This window comes from Pocillopora verrucosa, chromosome 3 (genome assembly GCF_036669915.1).
Source record: "Pocillopora verrucosa isolate sample1 chromosome 3, ASM3666991v2, whole genome shotgun sequence".
Taxonomy (NCBI): Eukaryota; Metazoa; Cnidaria; class Anthozoa; order Scleractinia; family Pocilloporidae; genus Pocillopora; species Pocillopora verrucosa.
In genome coordinates, this window is record NC_089314.1 from 9696954 (window position 1) to 9714995 (window position 18042).

An 18042-nucleotide genomic window follows, 5' to 3' on the forward strand; every position below is an offset into this window, starting at 1 on the left:
GCTTTCACGGAAGACTTACCAATCATAATACCGAATTGTAGAAATAAGGAAACAATTGCAAATTATCACCGAGTAGATCTAAGGACTTAGCAAGTTGTGTTCGTCATGAGAAGATCAGGATTTAGACTGATCGCAATAGCAGAGAAATACTCTCTTGAGGCAAAGCAGTGGTATACTCTCTTGGCAGTTAAATACACGTTATATTGATTTCCTGGGCGGTCAGATACAATGCCGTATTTCAGGCTGCAAAACCCGATACCGCTGAAAAAGTGAGTATTCTTTATATTCAATTCATTTTACAGGAATTCACCGTATATCCTCGTTGCTCTGAGAGTATGAAGCGGTGAAAAGAAAAAGAATCAAAATGATATCTGAAACATTGGTCGATGAGCAACGACTTAACTGTTCCTCGCGATATTGCCTTCAAGGAAGTTAAAAGTTGAAATTAAAGACGAATGAAATACAAAATTGTACATGGAAGATAAGTAAGGGGGCGTAAAGAAAATATTTCGTTGATTAACCGTTCCTAATCGTTTTTCCAGAAACATTTGTAACAGTTTCTTTCCATGTTTGTTAACTCCGAGCGTAATAACTTTGCGTGACTTGTATTGGATCAAGCACTTTTGGTGATGGTTGCCGTAAGGATGGTTTTACGATGAATCCTTACGTGAAAGTCTTCGTGTGAAAGTTGTCGAAATTTTGAAGACCCTGTTATCGTCGAGATGAAGTCCTTATAGCAAAGTTTTTAGTAACAATTTATCACAAAATGTAATGACTTCGCGAAATTATTATTCATAAACACTCGGTGCTCACGCGAGCCATGCATAAATTGCCAACGTCGTTGCTATCAAAAAATGACCTTAGACAAGTTTCTTTCTCATGTTGTTGTTATTTATGTTGCTGAGTTAGTACAATATATATGAAAATAGCCTTTGGCCTCTAATCTGTTGAGTCAAACTTTGTGCTTGTTCGAGCCGATTATACTAGAATAATGTTGTTGATGATCGATCGAGACAGTTAACTTCAGCACTAAGAAGTCATCAGCAGCAATAGGATTTAAAGAAAATTGTAGGTAAACTTCGAAATGAAATTTCAAGTAATTTGTTTGTAATATATTCTCACGCGAGTTTACTCTTAGATCAACCAACAATAAAAATAAGTAAATTTGCATATGTACGACAAAAGCTATCAATGAAGGCACTAAAGACGTAAAATTTGGATGTTTTGCGGGAAAATGACATAATCTAACAGAAATGTTGAAATGCCGCTCTCTGATTGGCTATTGCCATGGTGTAGCGAAGTATACAAAGTTGAATTATGGGAATCACTTAGAAGCCAGAGATCTGTTGTTATATTGTTGTTGGAATATCGGGGTTTTTAATGGCCGAAAAGCGCCTACGTTCACGCTGATTTTCCGCCAATGGAGTCCAAACAAACGGCGGTTTTCCTCTATCTTTAACCATCGGTGCAATGACTAAGGGAGGTTTCTCTTGCCAATCTACTCGCGCTCGCCGAAGAAAAGACTGCATGCGACACTACTACGATATAAGTTCGAGACTATTCAACGATGGACGGTAAATTATAAATATAGATCAGATCAATTCACTCGAATTTCCTGTTTCACTGTTTCCTATCAGCTATTGTATCTATTTAAAATTTTCCGTTCGACATCAAAAGTGCTCTTGTATTTTCCCAGGGCTGACGATTATCTCAACGAACTGTTCTTGAATGCAGCCAAGGTAAGTTTCTACGGCGTCCGTTCTGATTGCTGTATACGCTATTTTTCTCTCTCGATCAGCTGTTTACATTTGCTTCGAGATGCTAACGACCTTCTCACCTTGCAGAATGGTGACATCGAGAGGGTACAGAACTTTCTCGCTCGCACATCGAGAAATTCGGTAAGCATGGCAATTAAATTAACACAAAAGAAATAAGCTTAAGCGTCTCTTTTTGTGGCAACCCCTTACTCATATTTACTTAAATCCAAACACCTTCCGCCTTCTTAAGAATATGTTTTGACTCTCCCTATCATCGATAATGCTATGGTAGAACCTGGCTTGAGGGAAGTAAGTTAATATTTCGAACTTCTTGTGACCTCGAGCACAAAGCCATTTCATCACTTTTTAAAGGTACACTTATTTCCATCATTTACATTTACATTTACACCAACTGTCTACAAATTGGAATGCTTGTATTTTGATCAGCTTTCCGTTTCTTTTGGCAGCTAGTAGCATGATTCTGCTATGAAATAAACAACACAACCTCCGCTCCTTAATTTAATTTTCTGTCCTTTTCTAGTCAGTGAATGTTGATGTAAAAGATAGAGAAGAAGGTTTCACCGCTATTATGCTTGCAGCCATGAACGCACACGAAAAGGTAATGATGTAAGATCAATTAGGGCCGATATACAATGGCGTCAAACAGCATCATTTAGGAATTTTATACTGATATTGTTTTGAACCCTTGAGGATAAAGAAGATAAAACTTAATTGCTCTAGTCTCCAGAGTAAGGCAAATGCATGTATATGCAGCAGACTTTTTGTAAAGCTCTTAAGGTGCAATTTGGAATCATAGCTCGGAAGCTGTAGAACTAGAAAGTGAAACCATGTGATTTCAATTCCAGACTCTTGTTGTATCACAAGGATACACTAGGATAACAGGAGAGACTTGTTTACTACTATATGATCTAAATACTTTTCAGCAAAGTTGTTGAAGTCAACTTGCTGAAGCCAGTGCTTTTTTAAGGTTGTAATGGCATCAGTCACAGGGACAGATTTTGTCTCTACTTTAAAGAGGACAAAGAGGGATGAATTATAAGAGGGGTGCAAAAGGGTTGGATTTGAACTGTTTGTTGAAAGGAGGCTATTGTAAGGAGAGAGTTTCCAGTAACAAACAGGTATTTTTCTGCTTCAGGTGGTGTCGCTGTTGTTAAACTATGGAGCAGACATCACTTTACATAACAAGAAAGGGGAGACAGTGCTTGATGTTGCAACTGATTCTATGAGACCACTCCTGCTGGGTATGTTGGCTATGTGTTTTTAAATAATTTTCTGGTCCAAACTTGATGTGGTTTTTCCTAATGTGATATTTTGTCTCACCTCTTAGGTTCTGTGGCAAGGCAAGGTATGTTGACGATTAATTTTAACATTTACACTGTAAAGATTATACACATTGATATTTTGTTTTGATTTTTGGAAACTGATGCTAATTTAAAGCATTTGTAGATACATGTATTAAAAGCATATATCTTTCTTGTACCCAGGATATTCCTCTCGCCATTTACTGCAAGCAGCTTGGCAAGGAAATTTTCAACTTGTCAAGAAACTGCTGGTAAGTGTGGGAGCCTTTTGCAAAATGTAATCTACACTTAGCTAAGCTGCAACAAAAGATGTTTCACTTGGTTCGGTGACATAGTACTTTAGTACTTCAAAGTATTATAATTGAAAGTTTTTGGATTTGGTTTATATCATAAACTTGCTTACATCTTAGATAATCATAATAGAGCTCACAATCATGAAGTCTTTTTTCATCTTGTTTATTTAATAATGATCTCTGTTGTAGTCATCTAAGGCTGAGCTGGATGTAAACTGCAAGAATGCTGATGGATTGACACCTCTTTTGCTTGTCACTAGAGATATAAATCTCTTTGAAAAAAGTAAGGTAATTTATTGCAATAACTGGTTTGTCAACACCTTGTAGAGTCAAATCCTTCTGGTAAGGGTAATCCCTAGAAGGTGGTTCTGGTATTGGTGGCTGACATTGCAACAAACTTAGTAGAGATGACTCTGATAGTGACTTCCACCTGAGGTTGTGGAAATTTCTGTCACCCCTACCCACAAAAGTCCTCGGGTTGCTGCTCTCACCATAAAAATCAGTTAACACAATCACCTAACTTTTACAGTAGATGTTCAATAAGCTAATGACAGGTTTTGTAGAGCACAAAGAATATTTGGAGATTATTACACCCATTTTGAAATCACTGGTGGTCCCTGTAATCTGATTGGCTCTAATTGGTGCAATTTATTCATGAATCGCACCATTTTTTGCTTTAAATCTCATCTTTTTCCCAGCCAATGAGCAGGCCACACTAAAAACAGCAACCAATCAGATTTCAAGGCTTGTTTAAAGTAACCTGAATCAAATTGCAGGAAATGAAAGACAAAGAGGATCATGTGACAAATTTTGCAACTTTTGTTTCCAAACCTCTTTTTTTCCCTCCAAAAAAATGGATGAATTTAATCTCAAACCAGCTCGGTACTGCATTAATAAAATATTTGAACTGACCAAGTCTTGTATTTGGGCAATTTCAAAATGGATGTAATAAAGTGGTAATAGGCCATTTTACAGTTGTGTACTTAGTTGCCAAGCCTTTGATTTGGAGTGAGGCTGAAGGTGACCTTGTTGTGATAGAGACCAGTATCTAGTTTGCATGATAACAAAGTAATTTGCATTTGAAAAGCAGCAAGGTTTGTATCATAACAAGGTCACCCTTAGCCTCATTCCTGTACAAAGGCTTGGCAACCAAGCACACAACTGTAAAATGGACTATTGAACCTTGTGTTGTGCAATTTTGGTCTGAAATCATACTTGTGATTTCAAATCGAACTCGCTTTGCGCACTTTGATTTTGAAATCACGTGTATGATTTCAGCCCAAATTGCACTCCACTCAGTTCATTACCATAATTATAAAGCAGCCTAATAGCTAATGAATGAGAAAGTTTTCCTTTCTGTGATAAAAAATGTGCATCTTATAGTTCTTGGTACCTAGATTCAGTCATGCAGTTTTTAGTACCTAAACATCACCCTCTTAAACTGATAAATCTCCTTTAATCCTTTAGTTGAAAAGGCTGTTATGGAGAATTCCTATCACCCAGTTGAAGTTGTCAGGGAACTGATAGCCCACAATGCGTAAGTCACAGTAACCGTTATTTTTACTGTGAAACTGAGAAAACTGTGCATGTCAGTATGTTACAACAGAAGCCAATGTTATGTTGTGGGAAACAAAACCAAAAGATTTTGATGTTTAAATGTGTATCTTGAAGTCCATTATGATTAACCAGTACATAACTGACCCACAGAATCAAATTAAAAGTGGTCACAGTTTTCTGAGCTTTATATAGTAAGTGTTGTACATTTATAACCTCCACTACTTGCCCAGAGTAATGAATTCTTGAAGAAAATAGGGAAATTTGGAGAGAGTCCCATAAATCATGAGTATTGTTTAAATTGCTAAGATCTGTACAAAACCTGAAGTCGGTACTCTGTGATTTTGAATTGCTTCAAGTTGATTCCTTGAGAAAAAAAATATATAATATATCCCATACTCAGTACTTTCTCAGAAATGTTACCTACATGTTACCTACATGTTGGTTACATTAAATTTTGTACATCTACCAAGTACAAATTGAATTGCACAGTAGACATGTGCTCAATGTATAATGTAAACTTATAGCGATTGTGGAGCCAGAGATAGTGAAGGTAAAAGACCTCTTCATTTTGCTGCCCACGGAAAAGGAAGCCATGCTCAGGGTGTCATTAATGTCCTGATACAGGAGGGAGCCAGTGAGATTGGTGAGTTATCAAAATGTTTTACTCAGAATAGAACACCATTGGTTTGGAAATACAGAATATATGAAGAAACTTATTTTTTCTTTTAAATTGAAATCCAGAATTCAGTTTACCAGTCTGTCGCCATGAGTAAGGGCCAATGCTCGAAATGTCAGCTCTTTGGGTTGGCCAGTTTTCATTATCAATGCAGCTGATGAAACCAAATTTTCTTGTTATACCAAACCCCCCCGCCACACAGACGTAAGACCACAGTTTCTTAAGAAACTTACCCCCTTGATTCATTATGTCTGTTTGCCTGTCTGCCTCCCAACCAAAAGAAACAATATAACATTTTTAAATTATTTTCTTGATCCTGCCTCCTACAGATGTACCAGATAGATTCAGCTACTCCCCCCTGCACTGGGCAACAAGAGTGGACAATCAGCCCATTTTGCTGGCCCTGATTGAAGGAGGTGCCAATGTCAATGCCAAGGGACATGTTGGAAAGACTCCTCTTCACATAGCTGTAAGAATAAAACAATTAGTTTTTGACCACTTTTTGCTTTAGAGACATCTGGAGGAACTCCAACTTGTGATCAATAAAATTGCATTGGTACTGTACATGCACTATAGTTTTGAATTTAGCCCTTTGGCATGGGTGACTATTGCAAAATAGGCAGTTGTGACCAATTAGAAGGGATTAAATAAGAATCTTAAGCAAACTGTGAGCTGTCAGTGAGCATAGGAGGCCCTATAAATAGATCTGAAGTAGATCTCTGTTAATCACTGTCATTTTAAGACCCTTTTACTGGGGCAAATAATTTTTGCCTCCTATTATTGGTGCTATTTTTTAGTTTTATTATTCTTGGAATAAAACAGGCTTCACATGGATTTGAGCAAGTCTCTGATACCCTTCTATATCATGGAGCTGATGTTACCATCACAGATGATAATGGTTAGTGTAACATGATGATCAATTTGAAGTTTACTAGCACTGACTTAAACCATGATAACCGAAGTGTTTCATGGCATTTAAGGCAGGGCAGGCTTTCCAACTTGTTGGCTGACTTGACTTTCACCGTTATCTGTACCTGAAGTCTTGATTTGTTTTTTCTCTTGTAGGACTTTCTCCTGTTGATGTAGCCAAAGGCAAAAGAGTGAAACAGGCTCTAAAAGGTAACTTCAATTTATAAATTTAACTGAGAAGGATTGCCATTAAAATGTGTTTTCTTAACAACGTTCACTCAATTATTTTATTAATTGCCTCCTTTTTCTTACAGAGGCGTGGGCAGGGCAAACCCATGGAAATAAAAACCACTTGCAGCGGATCTATTCAGGTAAGTAGGATGGCATGTGTGTTTTTATGAAAAAAAAAAAATTGATTTAATCATGAAAAACTGTAGCATGATTATTACTGTGTAGTCTGGTGATTCCCTATCAATAACCGAAAGGTTAACGGTTTGCCTCCCTTACTTTCAGATTGTTATCATTGTTTTAGATGCTTGGTCCAATATACGTATATTTTTGTAATTTCCTCATTGTGTTTACATTTTCATTGGAATCTTTTTTTATGATACCATTTAGCTCCGGCCCCACCTAAGAATGAACAAGAGTCAGCTCCAACCAAACTTGACACCACTGAACAGAAGAAAAGCAATCTTTTAAGTGCTGTAAGTTTTCCGATGCAACCCAACAAACATGCCTCTGGGTGCAAAGTTGTTAGATATGAATACTTTTTCTGTCAAAGTACATGAACAACGACATAAATCGTGAAATATCGTTATAATCACTATAATTGGTTCAAAACTGCTCATGTTTGATTTTATACGCTGTTTTTGTATCTACCATTTTGTAGGATTTAATTTCTCGAGTCAACACTGCGCCTTCACAAGGAAAAGAGCGTAAGTTGAAGGAAAAGGTTTCTGCAGTCATATAGTTTAGATATGCACCACCCATCCCTTGAAGAAACGCACGGATTAAAGAGCATTTTTAGTTGTACGCAGGACTTACATGGGCCACAAGTACAGTTTCTAGTGTTACATCGAATAGTTTTTTGTTTTTACTTCACCTACCAACTACATCTTTTGTATTGGCAAAATTTGCAGTTTTATCGACAACTAGGCAAATTGTGCAGGTCACATATATTTCTGAGTTAACAACGTAAACGTAACGATTGTTGCTTTGCGTTGGTGTTTTACCAATATTTATTGTATCTGTTTACAAGGCTCGTTCTCTCTTTCCCCCCAGGAAAACTGAAGAAAAGGTCACAGGGTTCCTTAGAGGAGATTTCTGTACCTGAAGAAAGGTATAATGATTATAAACACGCTTTTTATAACTGTCCCTTGTCTTTCAAGCAGTTGTGTTACATCCAGTGATCCTGCGTTCTCTTGGTCTCTTGGTTGCCTTATAGCCAGTAGATCAGTGTACAAGTGTATTCAGTTGTTCATACATTTGTTGTACTATTTACTTACGTCCATGTCGTTCTTTTTGTATGTTTTATGTGTAGAACAAGCCATCCCGTATCACGAAAAGCGTCTGACCTGCGTATGCCTAAAATTCCGTCGGCTCTAAAACCCGAGTTATCCCCTAGTTCCAGGGCCAGCTCTGGGTTGATTGGTAGAGGGAAGCTTGGTAAACAAGAGTTTACAGGTTTGTGAATTGTTTGATGCGCTTTATCTACTGTTCTTGCAACAATGTATCAAAATTATGGGAATAAGTAACGTGTTAAGTACTTCTTGAAGTTTAAGGGTTATGAAAGACTTCAGAGCGCATGTCTAATTTAAATCATAAAGCAAAGTATCACTTATAAGAAAAAGGCGGTCAATTAAGAATTCATGTAATTGGAAAATAAAAAAACCTCCTGGAACGCGGGAAAACGTGAATGACTAAGTCACGATTGGTTTCAGTTTTCATCTGACTGAATGAGAGGTGGCGCAAATTCTCTGGAACAATCATAGCGATAAGTTAAGGAAACCTATTGCGATCCCGGATTACTTCGACTCCCAAATGAAAACTTTTCAAGAGAGTACACGGATTAAGTTTTGTTTTTAAATTAAAAGGGCAATCTTCTAGTGAGTGTCCAAAGTTATCCGGGATTGCCTTGGTTTTTCTTTGATTCGCTCTGTGATTGGTCCAGAAATTCTTAACCAACCAGATGCAAAGCAAAACAATCACGACTCGAAGGCCCACGTTTTCCCGCGCTTTTAAGCAGTTTGCTTGTTTTCCCGCGCTTTGAGCAGTTTTCTTGTTTTCCCGCGCTTTGAGCAGTTTTCTTGTTTTCCCGCGCTTTGAGCAGTTTTCTTGTTTTCCCGCGCTTTGAGCAGTTTGCTTGTTTTGCTTTGAATTCTGATTGGCTTTTTCGGGTATTTTCCTTTTCTCTGATTGGCCGTTTTAATTACGTGGTTCTGGTTCTGCGACACTCAATCGAAAAGCGCATCATCTGTCGGTATGATTCCGTGACGTATTTATTTTGATTTAGGTCCAGGATTAAAAGACGAACGATCTTCAGAAGCACTGCGGCCAGTCGTATCAGTTCTCAACATTGAACTGAAAAATGTCAGGTAAAGTAATGAAATCAAACCTGTATTTGTTTCTTTTTTCAGTGTTGTTTTTGTTTGCTTGTTTACAGATACTGAAGCGGTGCCAAAGAGGAGTGCTGATCAAAGATGAAGAAAATTTAGGCCAAAATTTTGAAGCTACTGAATTGCGTGGTTTACTGCTCAACACTTTATAAACGGAGGAAATGAAAAGCTCTAAGCATGAATTAATCCTTACAAACTAAAAGCTGTGATTTTTGGGAAAAAATTTTATGGTATTTTTAAAGTTTGATTTTCGTTCGTCTCCACAGAAACTTGCGTAATGCAAAACCAGTGATACGTAAGAGAAAGACATCACTTCAGTCACCAGTTCCTCCCAGCTATCGCTTACATCATCGACTGTCGAGCCCAGTCCTCTCATATCAACGAAAGTTATCACCGCCTGGAACGCCTGGCAATGAAGCGCGTCTTCGATCGTCCTCTGAAAGCCAGGTGCCAAGTTCTAGATTGGCGCTGCCCTCACGAGTGCCTCCGCTTGGAGGGAAAAGAGCCCTGACACCAGAACTTCGATCCATTGCGACGCCAGAAATGGTCATAGAGAACATGACTTTAACACCGGAGGTCATCGATCTGGGTGAGTCTCTTCATAAGTGCTCTTTTAAGGCTTTTTACGGAGAGCAAATTATTTTATTTTTCATGTTTCAGTAATGCTTATTCTTTGCTGACTATGAGAAAGCTCACGAGGTTTAGAGTTTTAAGTTAGATGAGAGACCTGCTTGACCAATTCCAAGGTTTTTAAAAATTTAACGTGAATTTGCCACAATAAGTAATGAAGACAACAGAGTAACGGAGTACTCCTATGAACGGATTTTAAGTAACGTTCCCGGCAATAATTCTCCTGATTCATCGTTACTAGATTGGGTGTTATTTTTTAAATTAGCCTGATTTAGATAGTCATTTTTTATTGCTGTTATTTTTTTTTTTTCAGATCTGCTCACAAAACAAGGCCTAAACAATGACAAAGCTTCATCATTAGTTTTTTCCGGGGTGAGAGAAGTCACACCACCTCCTCCGTCCCCGCGTAGTGTGTCATGCAATAGTCAAGAGGACGTTGAACTGGAATCCGACACAACGAAAAAAGATAACGAATCAGTTATGACACGAACGTTTGAATCAGATTCACGCCCTACGTTTTGGATTCCCGTGGATGGAAGTAGCGCGGAAAAGAATGGACCAACCAGTGCTCCAACAGTTGGAGAATCGTCATCAAATGGGACAAAATTTTACATCGATCTTACTAACTTAGAAGCTTTAGCCACAGGCCAGTGCTCACTATGTGGAGATTCTGTTACCGAAACAACCAAATCAAAAAGAGGGTCTGTCTCATCTAACGCTGACAAAGAAATTTGTGAATCATGCCAACCACGCCGCCGTTCAAGTGAAGATGTTTTCTGGATCCCATTTACCGACAAAAGAAAAGCTTCTGCTTTGAAAAATTTGAGTGGAATGGAAAATGGACTTCGAGATGGTGCCTCGATAACGAATGGGAGGAAAAATTCTAAAGATAGGATCACCGAGCGAAGCAATGGAGAACCTCATCCTCAGAGCGAACAATCTGATGTGAGTTCTTCTGTTATGGAGGGCGGCGATAGCAAAGCTCTTGTTCTAAGCAAATCTGTCCTTCCTTCTTCCTCGGACATGACAGGTTATGATGTCTCTTGTGTTTGTGACAATAACACTGGCTTGTGCTCGTGTACAATTGTAAAGAAAGACGTGTCTTCTCCTTCAACTGATAACACTTTGAACAAAGCAAGTGGTGCTACAGGCGTCGTTAAGACAATAGGCGAGACAAGTTCTTTGATAGAATCTACCCTAGTTTCTCGGCCAGCGAATGAGTACGCCTCTTCTCCACGTGCATCTTCCTATTCCAAAAGTCAATCATCAGCGAGAAACGGAACTGACATTGTTCTAAAATCGTTTTCCGAAAATGATATTTCTAATCACTTGCCTGTGGAAGGCACAGTTAAACCAACACTGAAAAATTTCGAAGAAAACGAAAAGCACCTGGTCGAAGCTCATCAAAACGTACCAGGTCAAGCCGTAAAACAGCCGTTTGTGCGAGAGACCAACTCAGACAAAGATCGCGATGGTACAATTTCCAAGGCACCTGTAGAACCTAGTCCGCCGAAACATGCATGGGCAACACCCAGAGTAGAAGAACCTGGTTCGAGTGGTGTTAAAATCACAAACCCTTTCCCATCACCTGTGCCACCCGTGGACAAATCCGCTGTACATCCCCCGATTGGCCCCGCGGACGACAACAGGATGGGGAATAAAAAACACACATTGGGTAAAAAAGGAAAGAAATGTGGAGGAAAAACAGGGAATACTTGCAAAACTAAGCCTAGGACGAAGAGCAAAGTACCCGAACAAAACATTAAAGGCGGTAAAAAGAAAGGAAAGGCTAAAAAGAAAAGTGACATTAAAATGGTCACAGTGCAGCAAAGGGACGCCCAGGAGGAACTCGGGCTAAGGACGATATCCCAGGGAGGTTTGGACGTAGCCGAGGAATCCATGGACTATCTGTCCACCTTCCGCCCTTTCAGCATGTTTAAAGGAAAACATCCAATTCTTAGCCCAATACCAGAGTCGCCTCGAAGTACACTGGGTACTCCTCAGAACACAGAGGGTACCGCACAAGTCGTTGCCTCTCAGCAGCAAAGCGAAAAGGGCCCTGATGTGGCGGTTATAGGAGCTGGGAAGGATTCTGCGGGAATGGTGGAAGAAGGTGGATTCGATGTTGTGGACGGTGGAATGTTTAGTAGTTTGATTGGGATGTGTGTCCCTCGGCTTAGGTTTGGGAAATTCGACGTGGTTTCTGATTCGGGATCCGATGCAGAGAGTACTGAAGCTCTTGTTACACAACCTCGAGGTGGCAGGGTTACGAAGCAGCCACATGATTTTGCGGAAGAAGGTATTGCAAGAGATACAGAGAGTGTTGTGGGTGTGAAAGGGGTTGGTGCAAAACATCAGGTTGTGCAAGATGAAGCTGACGACGCTATGGAGGCCATTGTTAAACGCGAGCTTAGTTTGGAAGAGCAAAGAGAAAGTGGTAGGACAGATTCAGTGGATCAGACTTCTGTTTCGCACAATCAAACTACTAAGAACTTCTCGCCAGATGAGACGTTTCGTGCAGCGTCTAATTTATCACAAATCAGTACCGGGGAAGAATCACTTTTGAGTTACCGGTATTCCAGAGACTTCCCTTCTAAGATATTAGGCGAGTCAGATTTACCGAGTGAAGAGCGGACATCTTCGGAAGCGAGTTCATTCTCCGAGCAGTACTCGGATACGGACTCGTCGTACAACAGCTTGGGATCGGCCTCACCTCGGCCTCTTTCTCCGGCCTCTTCGCTGAACAGTAGCGATACATACTTCTCTTCGCCACGTGACTCTTCGTGTCCCGAAACACCGACTCCGGAACGAGAAATGCGCTCGGAAAATTCGGTAGAAATTGATTACTACGAACAAGTGGCGAGAGAGAAGTCATCCATCAGCAGCAGTAGTAGCAGTAGTTCTACAATTCGCACTCGGTCTAACATCTCGCTTGAAAGTTTGGGTAATATTTCCCAGGGCTCCATAGGAAGTTTCGCTCCTTCAATCGCTGAAAACGTGGTGCGAAGTCGACTCAGTGCGTCGTCTCGTAGCCAGTCCTCCACAAGCTGTGAAGAGGAGATAGTTTGGAAGAAGGGCAACATACTTGGAAAAGGCGCGTTTGGAACGGTAAGTTACTGATACTAGGCTTTACGGAGTAAAAACTATCAAGGAAAACTAGTTAGCGAAATCCAGAACCATTGTTCACGTTTCTGGTGTAGCTATTGGAATTCATCTATGTATAATAAAGGTAATTAACGTAGTTGCTCAACCCTTGTAGTTCAAACGGTAAGTTACTGACACTGAGCGTCATGGATTACAAACCATGGATGAAAACCCGTTGGCAAAATCCAGAACTATGAGTATATTGTTCATATGAAAGTATAGTTGTGTAGGATCTTTTCTTAGCGTATTTCAGACAATCTGCATAAGCGCGGTACTTGCGCTAATTGACGTCATCTTTTGTCAAAAACTTAAATCTCGTCGTTCTTTTTATTAGTATGTGATTGAAAGTGTACTTGTGGTTTAGCTCCGGATTACGTATTGAGTGAATTAAAGTATACTTCTGAAGTGCAAAATCAAGTAAATAGAGTAAGGAACCATCCCATTTTGACTCGGTGTATTATATCATTTGCTTCATTAAACATTTAATTTATCAAATAGAAGCAGTTAAAACGTCCATACTCATCATGGTTAAGATCAAGGTATCTGGTATCAATATTTCTTCAAAGCATTGGTAAATTGTTTAGCACTAATGTTTTATCCTCTCATTTTTTGTGGTGTCTTTGTGCAGGTTTGGTGCGGACTCACCAACACAGGAGAAATGATCGCTGTCAAACAAGTGGAGCTCAACCACAGCAATTTTGACGAGGCTGAAGAGGTACGTTGACTTTCTGCAAATTTTTCGGCTGAGTAATTTAAACTTTAACACTAATACAAATTCCAAATTAATTACATTGAACAAGTCAATTCAATCAATTTGAGGTCAGCTCAAAACAGAATACAAGATTCCTTGAAATAAGCCGCCTTGATTATTTACCTAGTTAGAAAATTAGTGTTAAAAATACTCTAACCTCATTATAGAAATAAGATAATGACAATAAAAGATAGGCACTGAACTTATCATAAACATAGTTAAACAATGTCTTGCAATAAAAAATTGGCACTGAACTTATCATAAAATTATTAAACAATTTCTTGCGAAAGACTGGTAAGGTGTTAGATTCTTTAATGCTGAGAGGTAATTCGTTCCATGTGCGACAAACCCGAGTATTGCAGCAACGGGCTTTTTTCTCCTTTCTACCACCGAGGAAGGATCGATTTTAATTGATTCACAAAAGCAAAAGCAAATTGTAAATTTTATTACACAAAGCTAAGAATAGCATTGGGGGTAAGGTTCTAAAGAAATTGTGGTGCTGCGTCGGTGGGGATTTTACGAGATAATTTGGTTCAATCGACTGAATTAATAACATAATTGACCACCGCAAAGAGTTTCGAAAGCTAAAAACTCGGAACTAAAAGTTTAAAAGCTAGGAACTCTTTACGGTAGCCAAGTATCAACTCAGTTGATAAAATTTAATTATCTAAGAATGGTATAGTGGGTCGAAATTCCAATGTCCCGTTTTTAAGTCTAATTAGGGTAGGCAAATCACTGACCCTTAAACTTCCAAATTCTCTTTATGGTACCCTCTCTAACTGCCATTATATTTCCTTAGTTAGTTTATTTAGAAATTATTTCAATATTCAGCGTCTTGCATCTTTTATTTTCATGTTAGCAATACGAGAAACTCCAAGAAGAAGTGTCATTGTTGAAATCGTTACAACACGAAAACATCGTCAAGTGAGTACAGATCGATTTTTATTTATTTATTTATTATTTATTTATTTGTTTTTTGTATTAGGAGGGACTAGTTGCTAGCTTGAACAGTCTGACGTTTTTTCTTGTGCTAATTAATTTTCTGACCATCATTCTCAGGTTCATTGGAACATGTTTAGATGGGGGTGTAGTAAATATCTTCATGGAGTTCGTCCCAGGAGGGTCCATTGCCTCCATACTTGCACGGTAAGGTTCCTAATTTCTACTTAAAGTGACATAGTAACTCTCCGATCTTATTATTCCTGTGCTTAACATCCAAACTTCTAAGTTTTATGACCTCAAAGTTGTGGAAGATGTTTCCATCATTTGAAAACACTAAGTCTTTTATAGATTGTGGTGTCCATGAAAATGGTATTGAAGAAGAAGATTCCCAATTGCTTCACAGCATGTTTTGATCGTTTCTTTAGACACATAAGTTTTCCATCGTGATAGTACAGCCCCTTTAAACAATAACACCTTTCATTATCAGTAAATTGCAGTCCGCGAATCAAGATTAATCTCACCAGAAGTTGTAAACAGATACTGTAAACATCTGTTTACGCTGATCTGATTACTAAGGGTTATTTTATTATCCCATATCGGCCAAATTCGAAAGGTTGCTCATTACTCAGTCTGTCCCATTTGGAGTTTAACAGTCAACTGTTAGCGTGCAATTTACCCGGTCTGTAGAAAGCGGACATCATTTAATGACTGGACACTAGCGAGTCTTCCACTAGTTTATAAAATAATAACTCTGTTACCTGTTTCTTTTTCAGATTTGGTTGCCTTGACGAGCCCGTGTTTAGTCGTTACACGAAGCAGCTGCTGTCGGGCGTGTCTTATCTCCATAGAAACAACGTCATTCATAGGTATTTGAGTCAATCCCGTCTTCCACCAAGTCTGATATCAGTTTGTCGTCATTAACGGTTATTTTTTCTTTCTTGGGTGTTCATGTATTTAATGTTACTTTATCCTTTTTGCTACTCAGAGATATCAAGGGTGGTAATATTCTTATTATGCCAAGCGGCGTCCTTAAGTTGATCGACTTTGGTTGTGCCAAACGTCTTTACATGGTAAGGTTTGCTGCTTGCTTTAGAGTAGGGTGTGGGGGACGCGGTGACCTGGTATTCAGCACGCAGGACTCGGGGTCGAGAGAGTTGGGTTCGAGATCTGACCGGGTCATCGTGTCGTGTTTTTGGGCAAAACACTTTACTTTCACAGTGGCTCTCTCCTCCAATGGAGTCTAAATGACCAAGACAGAATTTCTCCTTACAATATCAGTACAAAATCAAGAAGACAAGTGATGAGAACCAAGAAAAATATCAATTAGAGGATTATTAGTTGATCCAATACCAAATTCTCAGAAGTAAAATCAGAAGAATCGTATAGCAGATAGAAAGGAGAATTACTAATGAGATCTTGGAAGTTAAACGGTTAATGAGGCGGTGTTCTATTTTCACGTGTTCTGTGTCTTCTACGCCGAGAAGGAACTCTTAATGTGAACCGGTGAATTATCCGATATCGGTATTCAAAACCCTTTCATTGTCGTTAAAGCGATCCAAAAAGTACCATGACCTCAAATTCAACTACTTTTGTTTCAGAATCTGAGCATGAGTAGAAGTAACATCCTTCGCTCCATGAAGGGTACGCCATATTGGATGGCACCAGAGGTTATACGGGAGACTGGGCATGGCCGTAAGTCTGATATCTGGTGAGTGTGATCATCAGTTACAACAAAACTTAACATAGCTAGTATGGTATTTCTGTGAAATTACTTCCCAGTAAAAGTCTTGCTGGTAATCCAATGTGGTATTATTGCACGCCCGCGTGTACCCAATGTCAGTCAACTCTAGAGATTTTTTCTAATAAAAGCCAAAATCGAACCATCGACTATTTGGGATAATTTGGTATTACCAGCTGATTTGATGCGGTAAATTGGCCACCGTTAAGAATTTCAACGCTGACGTTTCCCCTCGTCAGAGCCTCCTCATTCTGCGCATTCGTCTGACGAAGGGCTAACTTCGAAACTTCAGTGTTGAAACTCTTTACGGTGGCCAATTGACGTTATCAAGTCAGTTTATAGCACCACAGTTTCTTTAGAAACCTACCCGCTTTATTCATTGACTATTTGGTCGACTGATTCTAAATTGCTATTGCTTTGTTTTCTTTGTTTAAAATGAGTTTTTTTTTTTAAACAGGAGTGTTGGTTGCACAGTCTTTGAAATGGCAACTGGAAAACCTCCATGGTGCGTTCACGAAGATTTCATTGTTGTCTGATATGACCTGAATCATGTTCGAATATACCATACTTACTTATTACACTCCCTGCTAGCAAAGGAAATTCTGAGATTCATAAGGTTTGGCCCAGTTGTTTAAAGAGTGGACGACGCTATCTGACGGATAAAGAATGGAGAACGGAACATAATGCGCTCTCCACCGGATAGGGATTCATCCAGCGGATAGCGTTATCCAACCTGGGTCCGGTTTGTGTGTATGTGTGTTGGGGGCGTTGATACAGTTTTTTCGGTTTCGGAATAAGGAAAGCTTTCATGTAGTACGTGTATTAAATTTCAAAATAACAACGAAGTATTATGTTGCTTTCAGAAATGTAGTGTAGTAATTTAGCTGCATCTTCTGTTTTATTGCCAGGTCTGACATGCCTCCCATGGCAGCCATCTTTGCAATTGGAAGTGGTTCTTTAGCAGTGCCACAACTTAGTGAGGATTTCTCATCTGCTGCCCGAGACTTTGTCAGCAAGTGTCTCACGAGGTTGGTTTCCTTGTTGCATTATTAGGCCTTCTTCTGAGTTTTTTCGGCTTTTTTTCTTGTTCTTTATGATTAAAACAGCTTTGATCACCCCTCCCATTTTTTTTAATTTTAGGGACCCAGATTGGCGGCCTTCGGCCGATGAGCTGCTGAAGCATCACTTCCTGACGGACACCTCATGATAGGAGACGCGAGTAGATGCACCTTGATTTATACCATTGCAAGGAAAGGAACAATAGAAACATCGAATGTAAAATATGCCATTTGCAAAGCAGTACATGGTTAAGAGTTACTGCTGTTCTTTTGCAATATCCATAGTTCGTATGCACACTACAGTGAAATTTACAATGAATAAATTTCTCTCCTTTTTCAAAAGGATAATGTATCGTCTTCTCTTTGTAAAGCAGACACAAAAAAAGACTTTATTTTATACCAATGCTTAAATTATTGCGTATGATCCTAGTTAAGCCACAAGTATTTTAATAGAAGGTGGTCGAATTAAAGGATCAATGTACCATACAGAAAGAGTTGTCTTTGCGTTCTTAACCTTTTTATGCCTTGCATTTTTTTATAGTCAAAAATTTCATCGTGCGTGAAGTAGAAAAACGTTGACTTGTTGACTGGTGACGCAATTGGATGGCAGTAAGACTGTCGCAAAATTCAAGGTTAACAATGCACGAGTT

At 39.1% G+C, this 18042-nt stretch overlaps 1 protein-coding gene across 3 annotated transcripts; it reads left to right on the top strand.

The window, feature by feature from the left end:
- Window positions 1–18: 18 nt before the first annotated feature.
- On the top strand, window positions 19–17838 carry LOC131780280 (uncharacterized). Of its 3 annotated transcripts, none has more exons than XM_066163921.1 (30): window positions 19–269; window positions 1697–1739; window positions 1845–1898; window positions 2299–2376; window positions 2914–3019; window positions 3106–3123; window positions 3263–3330; window positions 3562–3655; window positions 4840–4909; window positions 5454–5572; window positions 5935–6074; window positions 6428–6503; window positions 6671–6724; window positions 6829–6885; window positions 7133–7218; window positions 7404–7449; window positions 7796–7853; window positions 8055–8197; window positions 9027–9108; window positions 9396–9718; window positions 10073–12867; window positions 13532–13618; window positions 14514–14578; window positions 14714–14800; window positions 15370–15462; window positions 15582–15666; window positions 16195–16304; window positions 16792–16839; window positions 17243–17362; window positions 17475–17837. In XM_066163921.1, the coding sequence occupies exons 1-30, from the start codon at window positions 229–231 to the stop codon at window positions 17539–17541; spliced, it is 5313 nt and encodes a 1770-aa protein (XP_066020018.1). In that variant the 5' UTR covers window positions 19–228; the 3' UTR covers window positions 17542–17837. The 3 variants fall into 3 exon arrangements, with proteins under 3 accessions (XP_066020018.1, XP_066020016.1, XP_066020017.1); XM_066163919.1 differs by lacking the exon at window positions 19–269 and adding an exon at window positions 1343–1574 and having other exon boundaries at window positions 17475–17838; XM_066163920.1 differs by lacking the exon at window positions 19–269 and adding an exon at window positions 1343–1574 and having other exon boundaries at window positions 9033–9108; window positions 17475–17838.
- The last annotated feature ends 204 nt before the right edge of the window (window positions 17839–18042 follow it).